The sequence below is a fragment of the Pristis pectinata genome, chromosome 2 (genome assembly GCF_009764475.1).
Source record: "Pristis pectinata isolate sPriPec2 chromosome 2, sPriPec2.1.pri, whole genome shotgun sequence".
Classification (NCBI taxonomy): domain Eukaryota; kingdom Metazoa; phylum Chordata; class Chondrichthyes; order Rhinopristiformes; family Pristidae; genus Pristis; species Pristis pectinata.
The window spans coordinates 121,993,566-122,008,106 of NC_067406.1; the positions used below are offsets into that span (position 1 = coordinate 121,993,566).

A 14,541-nucleotide genomic window follows, 5' to 3' on the forward strand; every position below is an offset into this window, starting at 1 on the left:
AATGTCCTCCTCCTTCAGGACATGCGTCTTCCCTTCTGCTGTGGTTGATGAAGCCCTCTCTTGCATTTCCTCTGTTTCTTGGACCTTTGCTCTCGCCCCACCTCTCTCCAGACAGAACAGAGAGAGTTTCCCCTCGCCTTTCACCCCACCAGCCTTGGCATCCAATACATCCTTTGTCATTTCCACCAGCTACAATGAGATCCCATTACTAGCCACATCTTTTCACCTTCGCCCTTCTCTGCTTTCCTGAGGGGCCACTTGCTCAGTGATTTCCTGGTCTGCTTATCCCTCTGCACCCACCATTCCCTGACCCCTGACACTTTCCCCTGCAAACACAGGAGGTGCAGCACTTGTCACCACACCTCTTCCCTCGCCACCATCCAGGGACTGCTTTCACCCTCCCTTCCCTCTTCCTGGCTCCATCTTTCTCTTTTTTTTGTATGTCTGTCTGCCTCCATCTATCATATCTCCCAACCACCCCTCCCCATGGCTTGATCTGCCCATCTTCCTTCAACACCCCTTCTTCCCCACCCACTAGTCCACCTCTGGCCTCTATCTCACCACTTTCCCCCCCCCCCCCTCCCTTTATACTGGCTACTTACTCTCTTCACTCGTGGTCTCTGTGGGATTTTGACCCAAAATATAGACAAATCCTTTCCCCACACATGCTGCCTGATTTGTTGAGTTCCTCCTGCGGATTGTTTGTTGCTCTAGATTCCAACATTTGCAGTCTCTTGTGTCTTGGGATATAACCCCTGCTTCAGACTAATGGTTTATGAACATTGTAACTTAGCTTTCGGAAGCTTAGTGAGTAGCACATTCTCCTGAGTAAGACGGTTGTAGGCTTAAAACCCACTCCGAAAGCTGGGGTACAAGGTCTAGACTGAGATTTCAATGCAGCACAGGGAGAATGGTGTCAGATGTGCTTTCTTTCATATGTTTGCTCTTCGGGTGGATGTAAAGGGTCTGAAGGCAAGGTTTTTATTTCTGACAAATTCTCATTTCTTATTCAACGTAAGAAAAACACATTATTTTGATTATTGTAACATTATGATTTCTGGGAGCTTGGCTTGTGCTAATTGACTGCTATGTTTAATTATTACATTTTAAATGTAGGGCAGCAAACTAATGTTTTTCTTCAGAGGCTCAGTGATACAAAACTCTATAGTAGAAAAGACCCAAGATGTGCATTTTAATGCATTCAAAGGTCATTGTCCTATATAATGCTTCGACACGACAACCTGAGACGATGAAAGCTGTTATGCATAAGCAAATTCTCTTTTTCATTTACTATGTAACGTGTCCAAAACAAAAGCTGGATATAACATTCCTTTTATGCTGACGATGAAGAGGTTCTATATGAGGGGTGAGGCAGTTACATTATTAAAATATTTAGCTATTATAATTTTGCAGACAATTCAGTGTGGCAGGTCTGAACTGGTATTTGTGTTCCTTATGAGTCTTGTCCTGCCTTGTACTTCATGTCACCTTATCAATAAGCACTTCTACTTTTGTACCCTTGATGTACACAAAACTTTCCTTCAAATGCACCTGTGCTATTTATTTTAACCATCCTATCTGGTAGGATTCTTATCACTCTAGGAAAAGATGTTTCTCTTGAATTTTGTTGACATTTGATTTTGGATTCCTGTAGATGAAAACATTGGCCTGGATGTTTAGACAGGTGCCATATTCAGAGCTGCAGAACACTTTAGCACACAGACCAAACCACTGTGCAACATAAAGTTGGCTTTGTGCAGATAAATGGCCATTCTTTTGTGCAACTCACTATTGTGTAATGCTTAAAGGAAACTGGTGGGTTGTGAATCCTGTTTGCAGATTAGTGATGTAGGGGCAGGGAGCTGCCATCAGAGGTGCAAGTATTACTCAGCAGCTTGGCTACTATCTGTTCAGATGAAAGGTTGTCGACTTGAAACATTAACTCCCTTTCTCCCTGCACAGATGCTGTGTGACCTACTGATCTCCAGCAATTTTTTGTAATATTTCAGACATCCAGTATCTGCAGCATTTTGCTTTTGAAACACTGGTGTCTGTTGCTTTTCAGGACAATTTGATGCTTGATCTCAAGGAGCATTTAGAATGATGGTGGAATACAATTCAATTGTCATTCATCTATTATGATTGAAATGTTTGCATTTTTATTTAAATTTTGGTCTAACTTATACCGTGATTGGAATAAAGGAGAAAAGGTTAATAACCTGCTTTATGATATTACAAATTCGAATGCTGCTACATTAATTTTTATTTTGTGTGTGAATGTCAATGTGTACCATAGGCTTGAGGGATCTCAAAGTTACAGATGGAAAATCTGCATTAAATGTATATTTATAAATATATTGAAGCTCATCATTCCCTTGTGATTGCAGTTTCAATTACAGTGCAAGCTTAATTGCAGTCTAATTTGAGGAGTATAACGGATGAAGGATTACATTTAAGAGTGAAATCAGGAGGGCAAAAAGACACGAGATAGGATTATGCTTTAACTTATCTGCGAAAGTTAAGAGATCCTATAAGTATGTTTAGAGCAAAAGGCTAATTAGGGAGAGAATATGTCCCTTTATGGATCAATGTGGTCATCTACATATGGAGCCTTAGAAGATGGGCAGGTCTCAAATAAATATCTCTTACCTGTATTTACCATGGTAAAGGTCATGGAAGCTAGGGAATTCAGGGAAGAGAATAGTGATCTGTGGGGGAAAATTTTAAGAGACCTAAAGGACAACTTTTTCCACAGAGTGGTAGGTATGTGGAACGAGCTGCCAGATGAAGTGGTAGAGATGGGTGAAGCTATTTAGATAGGCACATGGATATGAGAGGTTTAGGAGGATATGGGCCGAATGCAGACAAAGAGGACTAGCTCAAGTGGGCAGTTTGGTCAGCATGGATGAGTTGGGCCGAGGGGCCTGTTTCTATGCTGTATAACTCTGACTCTATGCTGACTTTTGTGTTTCATGTATATTTGTTGGTAATGTTTTTACTTAATGTTCTGATGCTATAACAGAAGGCATGGAGCTCAAAAATTAGAAATAATTTATTTTTCTAACGATAAGGTTCTGGAAAAACTGATAAAAGGAGGTAGAAATCAGAGAAATTCAATGGAAAATAGAATTGACTATTTTCTTTTAAAGACTAAAGGTATGATATTCAAGAAATTCAGGAACATCATGTAAACTCTCCCTGGATATAGAAATCCAAATTAAATGGAAAAATTGGATTTACCCAACATCTTGCTTTTATATAGTGTACTTAATGTAGGCAAGGCCTGTGACTTCATGTAAGGAAATTGCAATGCTGAGCCAAAAAGTGAAAGAGTGAGTAGTTACCAAAAGCTTGATCAACATGATTTGGATTTCAAATAGTTATTAAACTGGGACAACAAAGTAGAAGGGCTCTTGCAGGGAATTCAAGACCACAGTATGCTAGCAACTAAAAGCATATGCACTAAACTGAAAAGTAAATGGTGGAGGAAGATGTAGGAGTAATGGAGAATTTGGCTAAGGTGGGATGATCATTGGGTTCAATGATGCAATGTACTGGGGCAAAATTAGCAGTTTGCTCAGGTGACTTGTTGGTAACTTCAAAAATAAATCCATGCCTACCTTGGGCATCTTTCCAGCAGGAACCTGCTGGCAAAACAGTTCCTATCCTTAAGATCAAGTCACTGTGTGGTGACGGGGACTTCCAGATCAAAATGGAAAGGAGCCAGAAGAAGCTCATACGTATATAAAAGTAAAAAATACTTTGTCAGCTGAATAAGCCTTGTTCCTGACTTGGGTGAAACTGGCAAAATCTGAATGTTTCAGACATTCAAAACATTCAAACTATTTTCAAAAACAAACAGTAAAAAAAAAAGATACTTTAATATTTACCAAAGTCCTCAGGAGATGTTTTCCTCCATTGAAGTGAATGAAAAAGTATTTTGTGCCACCACCAACTTGGTAAAGGATTTTTATCTCAGTATATCTCAGTGTAAGTGCTGGGGAATCTCTACAAGTTTACACTCCCATGCTGAACTCCTGAGGGATTTAGTGTTGAAGTGCAGTCATCTACCCAGCACCAAACTACTAACAGCAAAATCTGGGTTTTGAGCATGGAAAAATGGAAGTTCATGAACTTTAAACGAGGAATTGGTGAACTCCTGACAGTTGAACCAATATTTTCCCACAAATTCTATCCATTCTGCTGATGTTAAAAATATTACCATGCAGTTTATAGGAGGAGTTACTTGATATACAATTTCACAAAAATATGATCAGCAAAACATTTTGTTTTCCAGCGTCGTCTTGGAGATGCTGCTAAAAAAGCCATTGGTAAACTTCAAATTAGAACAATCAAGAAAGGTGATAAGGTAATAACTTTTCTGAAAACATTATTGGATCACTCATATAGGTACAGTGGCAACAGGAACAGCTTTGAGTTTGCCTATTCTGCAGTGCGTCATTCACCACTTGAATCTCCAAGCCCTCCTTAACATCTGTAAGTTAAGGAATATTCTTCATTTACTGAGATGAATGTTCATCCAACCTCACTCAAGCTCAGGCTGATTTGATGCCAGTCCACAACACTAAATGCTGATTTATTGCATTGCACCATAGCTGCTGATTGTGCCATTTACAAAATGCATTTCAACAATTTTCAAATGTTTTTCCAACTGCACCTCCAAAACCCATGACTTCTATGCTTCACAAGAACAAAGACAAAAGGTGTATAAGGATACCTCCATTTAAAAGTACTCATTTAAGTTGCATAGCATATTGATATGGAAAATCAATTGCAGATCCTTCATCATTGGATCAAAATCTTGGAACTCCTTATCTAACACTAGTGATGAGGTACCTTCATTACATGGATGGTAGTAATTGAAGAAGTAGACACCTCACCTTGAGGTTAGTCGAGGATGGGTAGTATCTGCCAACATTGCTATACATTTAAAAAAAAGTTTCCTCAGCCAGTTTTTGTATTACATTATGATTAAACCAACCAAAGGTTCAGTTCCATTTACTGTGTAAGATGGTAGCCTGCTGTGTTGCATTATTTCATTTATTGAAGATGTAATAGTGTTATAGTTAGGTGCAAAGCAAATTAATTCAACCATCTCTGTAATTCAACTTTAGCTAATAACAATAGAATGGGTTTCATTGCATAGCATTGTTTTAATGCTGCTGATTTATTTTTTCCCTTCTTCCCAGGAAACAGAATCAGACTTTGATAACTGTGCTGTTTGTATTGAAGGCTACAAGCCAAATGACGTAGTGCGAATTTTACCATGCCGGTGAGTTGCCTTTGTGTATTCAGCTTTGTGGACTCTTGTTCCATGAGAACAAGTATAGACTATTGCAATTTATCACCATTATATCAACAGAAGCAGCTACAAATGTAAGAGGAAGTCAGAGGCTGGGAATCATGTGGTGAGTGGCTCACCACCTGGCACCCCAAAGCCTTTCCAACATCATTAAGGTACAAGTTAGGGGTGTGATAGAGAATATTCTTCACTTGTTTAAATGAGTGCGGCTCAAATAACAATTAGGAAGTCTGACACCTGCAGTCTACTTGATTTGTACTGCATCCACCACCCTAGCAGCCTATTTGATTAGTATCCCATGCACTACAAAATGTACTGCAGTTGCTCGCCTGTGCTACTCTAATAGCACTTCCCAAATCCATGATCTTTATCACTAAAAAGAATGAGGGCTCTAAGCATATGGGAACGCCACCATCTCTGTTTTCCCCTCTTGACTCTAAAGTATATTGTTAATCCTTCATCGATGCTGGGTTTAAATCCTTGAACTCTGCAGGAGCGTTGTGGGAATACCTTCACAAGAAATGCTGCAGAGTTCAAGAAAATGGCTTTGTACCATCTTAAGGGCATATAGGGATGGATAAAAACGTTAGCCTTGTTAGTGATGCCCACATACCAAAACGTGAATGAATGAATAAATCGGTTTGTAAGAATGTGGTTTTCTAACCTTCCAACTGCCATGTGGTTTAATATTATGAAAAATCTATTAAAGTTGCAATAAAAAAGCTGCACTTAATTTGTTTCTATACAATGGAGGATTAGAAATGGCATCCTCAGAATTTACTAGAACCCCCTTACTCTCCCTAAACTGTATCCTTCAAATGACAATGTCACTGATTTCATTTTAGATAATTCCACGGACTTGTAATGCATAAACTGTTTGTTCTTTGCAAATATGTGGTGTCTTATTATTGTGACATCTGTACGTTAGATAAGCATTGATACCATCTTATAAATTGCTAAATAAGTAAGGATAATTAGCAGATTCTTTCCAGATTTATTGTTCGCACTGTTGGTGTGGCAGTTTACTCTCTTCCAGTATTTGGGTGTAGATCCTGGATGAAATTAACATTGACAATGCTTATTTTTTTCCACTTCGATTAACAGTTGAAGGATGGTTTCCAGCTGTTTTATGTGCTTGCAGATATTTAATTTCTTGGATGTCTTTGTAATACATCAGTGATTTCTGTATATAGTTTCCTGAGCCAGAACTACTGGATCTGGAATCTCTCCACAAATTGACATGGAGGTTTAGCTAAATGTTTTCTTTAGGAAAAGACTGCATTTGCTTTGACCATACAATTTTGCATTGTACATTGACTGAAAATGAAAATATAAGAAATTTATGATTCTTGAAAGAGAATGTTTTAATCCACACCCCAAAAATATCAAAATATGAATAGTTTATTCAGGCACATTCATCTTCAACAACATGCAGCTGTGATGGGAAATCAAGCCAGTAATGTTATACCTGGAAATCAGCATTTTTCAAAATATTTGTCACATATTAGTAATGGTCCACTCAAATACTCACTCACCCTGTTATGTGCAGCTTTGCCAAACTTTTCACAGAATCCTGTTTCCTTTTAAAAGCACATGTTTTTTTCAAGAGAATTATAAATGGATTGAAGATAATGTAACTAAATGTATTGCGAATATATAACTGAACTTTCATGTGTGAAATGTAAAACTTCAAAAAGTTTTCATTTGGGAATTATCAATGTTTTATTCGTGCAGCCTTGATATCCAATACTAGACTTAATGGCATTCCTTCAGAATTTGCTCCTTCCTGTAAAATAATGAAACAAAGTTTGTTATTCCTTTTATATTCCTGGGCAAATGAGGTGGTTTGTTGCACAATTCTACGTTTCTACGTTTTCATCTTTATACAAACGTATGGTGGTTCACAAGGATATGTTAGATAAAATTGTATAGAACTATACTGGAAAATTTTAAACCTCAAGGGCAAGTGGGTAAGAAGCCAATTGACTTTTGGGTCACAAGCACCATATGGCTCCAATATACCCATTTTCAGGTTTAATAAAGGTAAGGTGTTCTCCCTACCTCAGTTCCAGTATCCACCCTTCCATATTCAGCTCTCCACGTCACCTCCCACCTCAATTCTGTTCTCCACCCTGATATTCAACTCACTTCCATGCCACTTTCCAGCTGCCAGCCTTTTTACTTAAGCTGTTCTCAATTTGTGGCGGAGGAACCTAGTTGAAATACTTAATGCCCTTGAGTGCAGCCATAGATGGATAAGTTTGTCTGGAATGCTCAAAAGAAATATGGCTAATGCATTTTACAAAATCAGATAATATTTCAGTAAGTTAGAGAAGAGTTTTTAAAAACACGTTATCTGATATTCATAGATTTCATTATGCAGGTACTCCAATTTATTTCTGCTGCTACCTGATTCACTTAAAGTCTACAGACAAATGACAGCAGCTGTGGTCCTGAAAACTAATTAGCTTCATGTATATATAAAAAAAAATCAACAGACCATCTAGATCATATGTCTTAAAAAAAAAATGATTTGTTGGAAAGGTACATCAAGCTTATTTTTATATTTCTTCAGTTTGTTATTGCAGTAGTTGTATAGTAGGAAACAGCTTTTTTTTTAAAAAAAAGCAATTGTATTGTATTGGTTTATTATTGTTACTTGTACTGAGGTACAGTGAAAAGCTTGTCTTACAAACTGATCGTACAGGTCAATTCATTACACAGTGCAGTTACATTGAGTTAGTACAAAGTGCATTGATGTAGTACAGGTAAAAACAGTAACAGTCCAGAGTAAAGTGTCACAACTACAGAGAAAGTGTAGTGCAATAAGGTGCAAGGTCACAACAAGGTAGATTGTGAGGTTATAGTCCATCTCATCGTATAAGGGAACCTTTCAATAGTCTTATCACAGTGGGGTAGAAGCTGTCCTTGAGTCTGGTGGTACGTGCCCTCAGGCTCCTGTATCTTCTACCCGATGGAAGAGGAGAGAAGAGAGAATGTCCCGGGTGGGTGGGGTCTTTGATTATGCTGGCTGCTGCACCAAGACAACGAGAGGTAAAGACAGAGTCCAAGGAGGGGAGGCTGGTGTCCATGATGCTCTGGGCTGTGTCCACAACTCTGCAGCTTCTTGCGATCCTGGGCAGAGCAGTTGCCGTACCAAGCCATGATACATCCAGATAGGATGCTTTCTATGGTGCATTGGTAAAAGTTGGTGAGAGCCAAAGGGGACAAACTGAATTTCTTTAGCCTCCTGAGGAAGTAGTGGCACTGGTGAGCTTTCTTGGCTGTGGCATCTACGTGATTTAACCAGGACAGGCTGTTGGTGATGTTCACACCCAGGAACTTGAAGCTCTCAACCCTCTCAACCTCAGCACCATTGATGTAGACAGGTGCATGTACACCGCCCCCTTTCCTGAAGTCAATGACCAGCTCTTTTGTTGACATTGAGGGAAAAGTTGTTGTTGTTGTTGACACCATTCCACTAAGCTCTCTATCTCCTTCCTGTACTCCAACTCGTTGCTGTTTGAGATAGGGCCTACAACGGTGGTATTATCTGCAAATTTGTAGATGGAGTTAGAGCAGAATCTGGCCACACAGTCATGAGTGTATAGGGAGTAGAGTAGAGGGCTGAGGACACAGCCTTGTGGGGCACCAGTGTTGAGAATAATCGTGCCCGAAGTATTGCTGCCTATCCTCACTGATTACGTGCAAAATCCTGTTTACCTTTTTGATAGAGACACCAAGGTGTCAAAATTTCCTTTTGCACATTGTTATGAGGGGTAAACTTTCTCAGAACTGGCAGTGTAAATTTTGAACAACCACCTAAATTTTACTTTGTGACAACTCTTTAAACTTTACATGAACACTGATTCATTTGGAGTCATAGGGTTTTTCATTAATAAATAATGACAAAGATGAGTTCAACTTGCACTTGTATGTTTTTCTATTGATATGAGCAACTGATCAAAGAATGATAGAGTTGCAGCTTGATGCAACCAGTTGATGTAACTTGGTTTTACCTGTGCTTGAGAGAGAGTGGTTGAGAAATAAGAAGTTCCATCCATATACGATCAGCATGATTTTTTTTTGTCCACAATACACAGCAAATAAATTGTTGATGGAAATGCAGCTTGGAGTCTGCTCCATGACGTTCAGAAGTTGCTCGTTCTTCCCATTCCCTTACTTCCTATTCCAAATTCAGATTGATTAGCATTGCTGCCTGATTGTCTTTGTCGTTATGAACAACATTGATCACTCTGAATATATTAGCTACAAATGAGTCCTTCTACATGCATGTATAAGTAACAAGGTTTCAGATAAAAACTTTTGCTCCATGAATGTGACTTGTCTCTTTCAGTTTCGTTTTAGACATGTGTTCTGTGGGCATCATGAAATGGTTGACTGAAATTTGTTTCTTATATACTGTAGACACCTTTTCCATAAGACTTGTGTGGATCCGTGGCTACTAGATCACCGCACATGTCCAATGTGCAAAATGAACATTCTGAAAGCACTTGGAATTCCGGTAGGGATGCATGAACATTGTACATTAAATTACTGTTGTTACAGAGATCTGGATTTACTCCTTGGTTTGTGAAATAAACAGTGCATCAAATGTTTGACGTTGCTACTTATTTTAATATAATTAGTATTTCCATTTTAATTGTAGTTGCAAGACAGCAAGTTGTTAGAGGCAGTGATAAGTGACCTGTTAGTTTGATATTCATGTTGTTCAAAGTTGAAAATATTGCCTATTTCTAACAATTTGAAATTGATTTTTTTAAAGTTGTGCAAGATTTAAAGTCACAAACAGTAACTTATTTACTTTTTTTCTTGGTTTCTGTTGGTCGGGACATTGAATGTAAAAGTTGGCAAGTTATGTTGCAGCTGTATAAAACTTTGGTAAGGGCACATTTGGAGTATTGTGTGCAGTTCTAGTTGTCTCATTACAGGAAGGATGTGGAGGCTTTGGAGAGGGTGCAAATGAGGTTCACCAGGATTTTGTCTTGATTAGACAGTATTAGTTATAAGGAGAGGTTGAACGAATTTGGATTGCTTTCTCTGGAGTGTTGGAGTCTAAAGGACAACCTGATACAAGTATAGAAAATTATGAGTGGCTTTGATAGGGTAGGTAATCAGTCTTTGACCCAGGATGGAAATGTCAAACACTAGAAGGCATAGATGTAAGGTGAAAGGTGGAAAGTTTAAAGGAGATTTGTGAGAAAAGATCTTTACACGGAGAGTGGTAGGTGCCTGGAACACACTCTAGGGGAGGTGGTCGAAGCAGATACAAAAGCATCAATTAAGAGGCATTTAGACAGGCATATGAACAGATGAGGGATGGAGGGATATAGACCATGTGCAGGCAGATGGGATTAGTTGAAATTGGCATCATAGTCAGCACAGGCATCGTGGGCTGAAGGGCCTGTTCCTGTGTTGTACTCTTCTATGTCCCATGTTCTAATGCTATTGTGAAAAACACTCAAAATTTCTAAGCCAGTACTTGTATGCTTTACTCTTTGTTTTAGGACTACTCAATTTGAAGTTTAATGTTCCCCAGGATTATTGCATTACCCATGTTTCTCTAACTTACTGATTTGTACTCTGAGCAAGCACAGACTGAAATGCCCACAGACTGAAATGGAGATATGATATAGTAGGAAAAATAATAGGATGTTGTTATAATTTGCAAGTGAAATTAAATACAAAAATTTGGTGGTTATGCTTCAGTCGCAAAGAGTATTGATGAAACCATCAACAGGGCATAGCATTTTTCTTATTTAAGAAAGAATGTAAATGCATTGGAAGCAATTCTGTTTACTAAGATTAATACCTGGAATGGACAATTTATCTTGCAGGGGAAGGTTGACTACCAAGGCCTGTATCCAGTGGAAGTCAGAAGGATGAGAGGAAGACTCGATTGAAGTACATAAGATCCTGGGGGTTTTGACAGGGTAGATAGAGAGGATGTTTCATCTTGTGGGGAATCTCAAACTAGGGATCGCTGTTTAAAAATAAAGGATCACCAACTTAAGGCAGAGATGATGCAAAATGATTTCTCTCAAAGGGAGTACAAGTGGAGTCTCTGGATATTTTTAAGGCAGAGATCAATAGGTTCTTGATAAATAAGGGAGTAAAAAGTTAAGGAGGTGGCCAGGACTGCAGTTTTGATGTTAGAATCAGATCAGTCATTATCTTATTGAATGGAAGAGGATGATCATGGGACCAAGTCCTACTCCTAATTTTGTATTAGGATATGTAGTTGTAGGATCCTTCCTTACTTGTATTTTTATCTGGGTTACTACACCTCCTTTTCCATTTGCCTATTTTTATAAATACCAAGTGCTTTTTGAACATTTTGCACCCAAGCTTATCCATGCTGCAATCATGCCTCCTAGATTAAACCAATTTTCCCAGTTTGTGCCACTAATTTCTGTTTTGCTTAGAATGCTTATTATGAGTGATTTGTCCATTCATTTACAGTATTTTAAAAGTTAACATTTTAATAGTTTTACTTTGATATGGCTTTGATCACAGATATCATTTGCTGAGCAATTTAGGATTGATTTCGCTTCTGTGAAATTACACCACGTGCATGGGGGTTGTTATTGACATGGTCTCGACTGCTGGAGCAGGCCTTACCCAGAGGATGTTACTTAAAGTCCCTATCCTCGCCTGGCCTGAGGTTCTTGAATCAGGTAGCGTAATGATGCCTTTATTTAAGCCATCTTGCAGTTAACTCCTTAAGCTAGGATTCCTTGACCACTCTGATCCCTGCCCCAGATTCTCACCTCTGACTGTACAATGTCATATATATTGACTGGCCATGTCAATGAGATGCCTGAGTGGCAAAAAATGGTTGAAACAGGGGCCACTATTTTAAGGGCACCCACAATTGGAGATTGGTTAGCAAAGTTTGCACGTAGTTGCTAACACATAGTTATTAACACGAGACTCCCGGATGGTATGTTGCCTCCCAGTGGTCAGGGTCAGAGACGTCTCAGATCGAATTCACAGCATTCTAAAGGGGGAGGGTGAGCAGCCAGAAGTCGTGGTCCACATCGGTACCAATGACATAGGCAGGAAGGCTGACAAGGTCCTGCAAAGCGAGTTCAGGGAGTTAGGTGCCAAATTAAAAGACAGGACTTTCTGGGTGGTGATGTCAGGATTCATGCAAGAAATAGAAAGGTAATCCAGTTTAACACATGGCTAAGGAGATGGTGCAGCAGGGAGGGCTTCAGATTTTTGGATCATTGGGCTCTCTTCCAGGGCAGTTAGGACCTGTACAAACAGGACAGTTTGCACCTGAACTGGAGGAGGCTATATGAGTGGAATTCAGGAAATAAGAAAGGGATGACCACATCAATGGAACTATATTATAGACCTCCCAATAGTCTGTGGGATTTAGAGGAACACATTTGTAGAGAGATAGCAGACAATTGCGAGAAAAATAAGATTGTGATAGTAGGTGATTTTAACTTTCCACATATTGACTGGGACTCCCATACTATAAAGGGATTGAATGGGATAGAGTTTGTCAAATGTGTTCAGGAAAGTTTCCTCAATCAATATGTAGAGGTCCCAACTCGACAGATCGCGATGCTTGATCTCCTCTTGGGGAACGAGACAGGGCAGGTGACAGAAATGTGTGTAGGGTAACACTTCGGATCTAGTGATCATAATTTCAAGATAATTATGGAGAAGGATAGGACTAATTGTCGGGTTGAGATTCTAAATTGGAGTAAGGCCAATTTTGATGGCATCAGAAGGGATCTGGCAGGTGTGGATTGGGATAGGCTGTTTTCTGGCAAAGAGATGCTTGGTAAGTGGGAGGCTTGCAAAACTGAAATACTGAGAGTACAGAATCTGTAGGTTCTTGTTAGAATAAAAGGTAGGGCTAACAGCTTTAGGGAACCTTGGTTATTGAGGCCCTAGTAAAGAAAAAGGCGGCACATATCAGGTATAGGCAGTTAGGATCAAATGAAGTACTTGAGGAGTATATGCAAGAGAACACTTAAGAGAAAAATCAGGAGAGCAAAAGGAGGACATGAGGTTGCTCTGGCAAACAGGGTGAAAGAGAATTCAAAGGGTTTCTATAGCTATATTAAGTGCAAAAAGGTAGCAAGGGACAAAATTGGTCCTCTTGAAGATCAGCATGGTCATTTATGCATGGAGCCGAAAGAAATGGGGGAGATCTTGAATTTTTTGCATCTGTATTTACCCTGGAGGCAGACCCAGAGACTATAGAACTGAGGCAAAAGAGTACGGAGATCATGGACCATATCCAGATTACAGAAGGGGGGTGCTAGCTGTCTTGAGGCGAATGAAGGTGGATAAATCCCCAGGGCCAGACAAAGTGTCCCTCGGACCTTGTGGAAGGCTAGTGCAGAAATTGCAGGGGCCCTGGCAGAAATATTTAAAATGTCCTTAGTGGATGAGGTGCTGGAGGACTGGAGGATAGCTAATGTTGTTCCATTGTTCAGGAAAGGGTCTAAGAATAAGCCAGGAAATTGTAGACTGGGTGAGCCTGATGTCATTCATGGGTAAATTAATGGATGGTATTCTAAGGGGCAGGATATAAAAGTATTTGGATAGACAGGGCCTGATTAGGGATAGTCAACATGCCTTTGTGCACAACAGATCATGTCTAACCAATCTTATGAGTCCTTCGAGGAGGTTACCAAGAAGGTTGATGAAGGAAAGGTAGTGGACATTGTTTACATGGACTTTAGCAAGGCCTTTGACAAAGTCCCTCATGGGATGCTGCTCCAGAAGGTTGAGTCACTTGGCATTCAGGATGAGGTAGCCAATTGGATTCAACATTGGCTTAGCGGGAGAAGCCAGAGAGTGGTAGTAGATGGTTGTCTCTGACTGGAGGCCTGTGACTAGTGGTGTGTCACAGGGATTGGTGCTGGGTCCATTGTTGTTTATCATCTATAATGATTTGGATGATAATGTGGTAAACTGGAGCAGCAAATTTGCAGATGACACCAAGACTGGGGGTGTAGTGGACATCGAGGAAGGCTATCAAAGCTTGCAGCGTGATCTTGACCAACTAGGAATATGGGCTGAAAAATGGCAGATGGAATTTAATACAGACAAGTGTGAGGTGTTGCACTTTGGGGGGGACAAACCAGGGTAAGACTTGTACAGTGAATGGTAAGGCTCTGAGATGTGTGGTAGAACAAAGGGACCTGGGAATACAGATCCATAGTTCC

The 14,541-nt window shown here is 39.7% G+C and overlaps 1 protein-coding gene across 3 annotated transcripts in view; it reads left to right on the forward strand.

Moving 5' to 3' along the window:
- Positions 1-14,541, forward strand: part of rnf150a (ring finger protein 150a) — a 94,013-nt gene that overhangs the window by 36,195 nt on the left and 43,277 nt on the right. For 2 of the 3 annotated variants that reach the window (XM_052044024.1, XM_052044015.1), the window contains exons 3-5: positions 4,298-4,369; positions 5,211-5,293; positions 9,752-9,848. In XM_052044024.1, the coding sequence (XP_051899984.1) occupies positions 4,298-4,369; positions 5,211-5,293; positions 9,752-9,848 (252 nt within the window). Of the gene's footprint in view, positions 1-4,297; positions 4,370-5,210; positions 5,294-9,751; positions 9,849-11,860; positions 12,016-14,541 lie in introns of those variants that run through there. The other variant, XM_052044033.1, reaches the window with a different exon arrangement.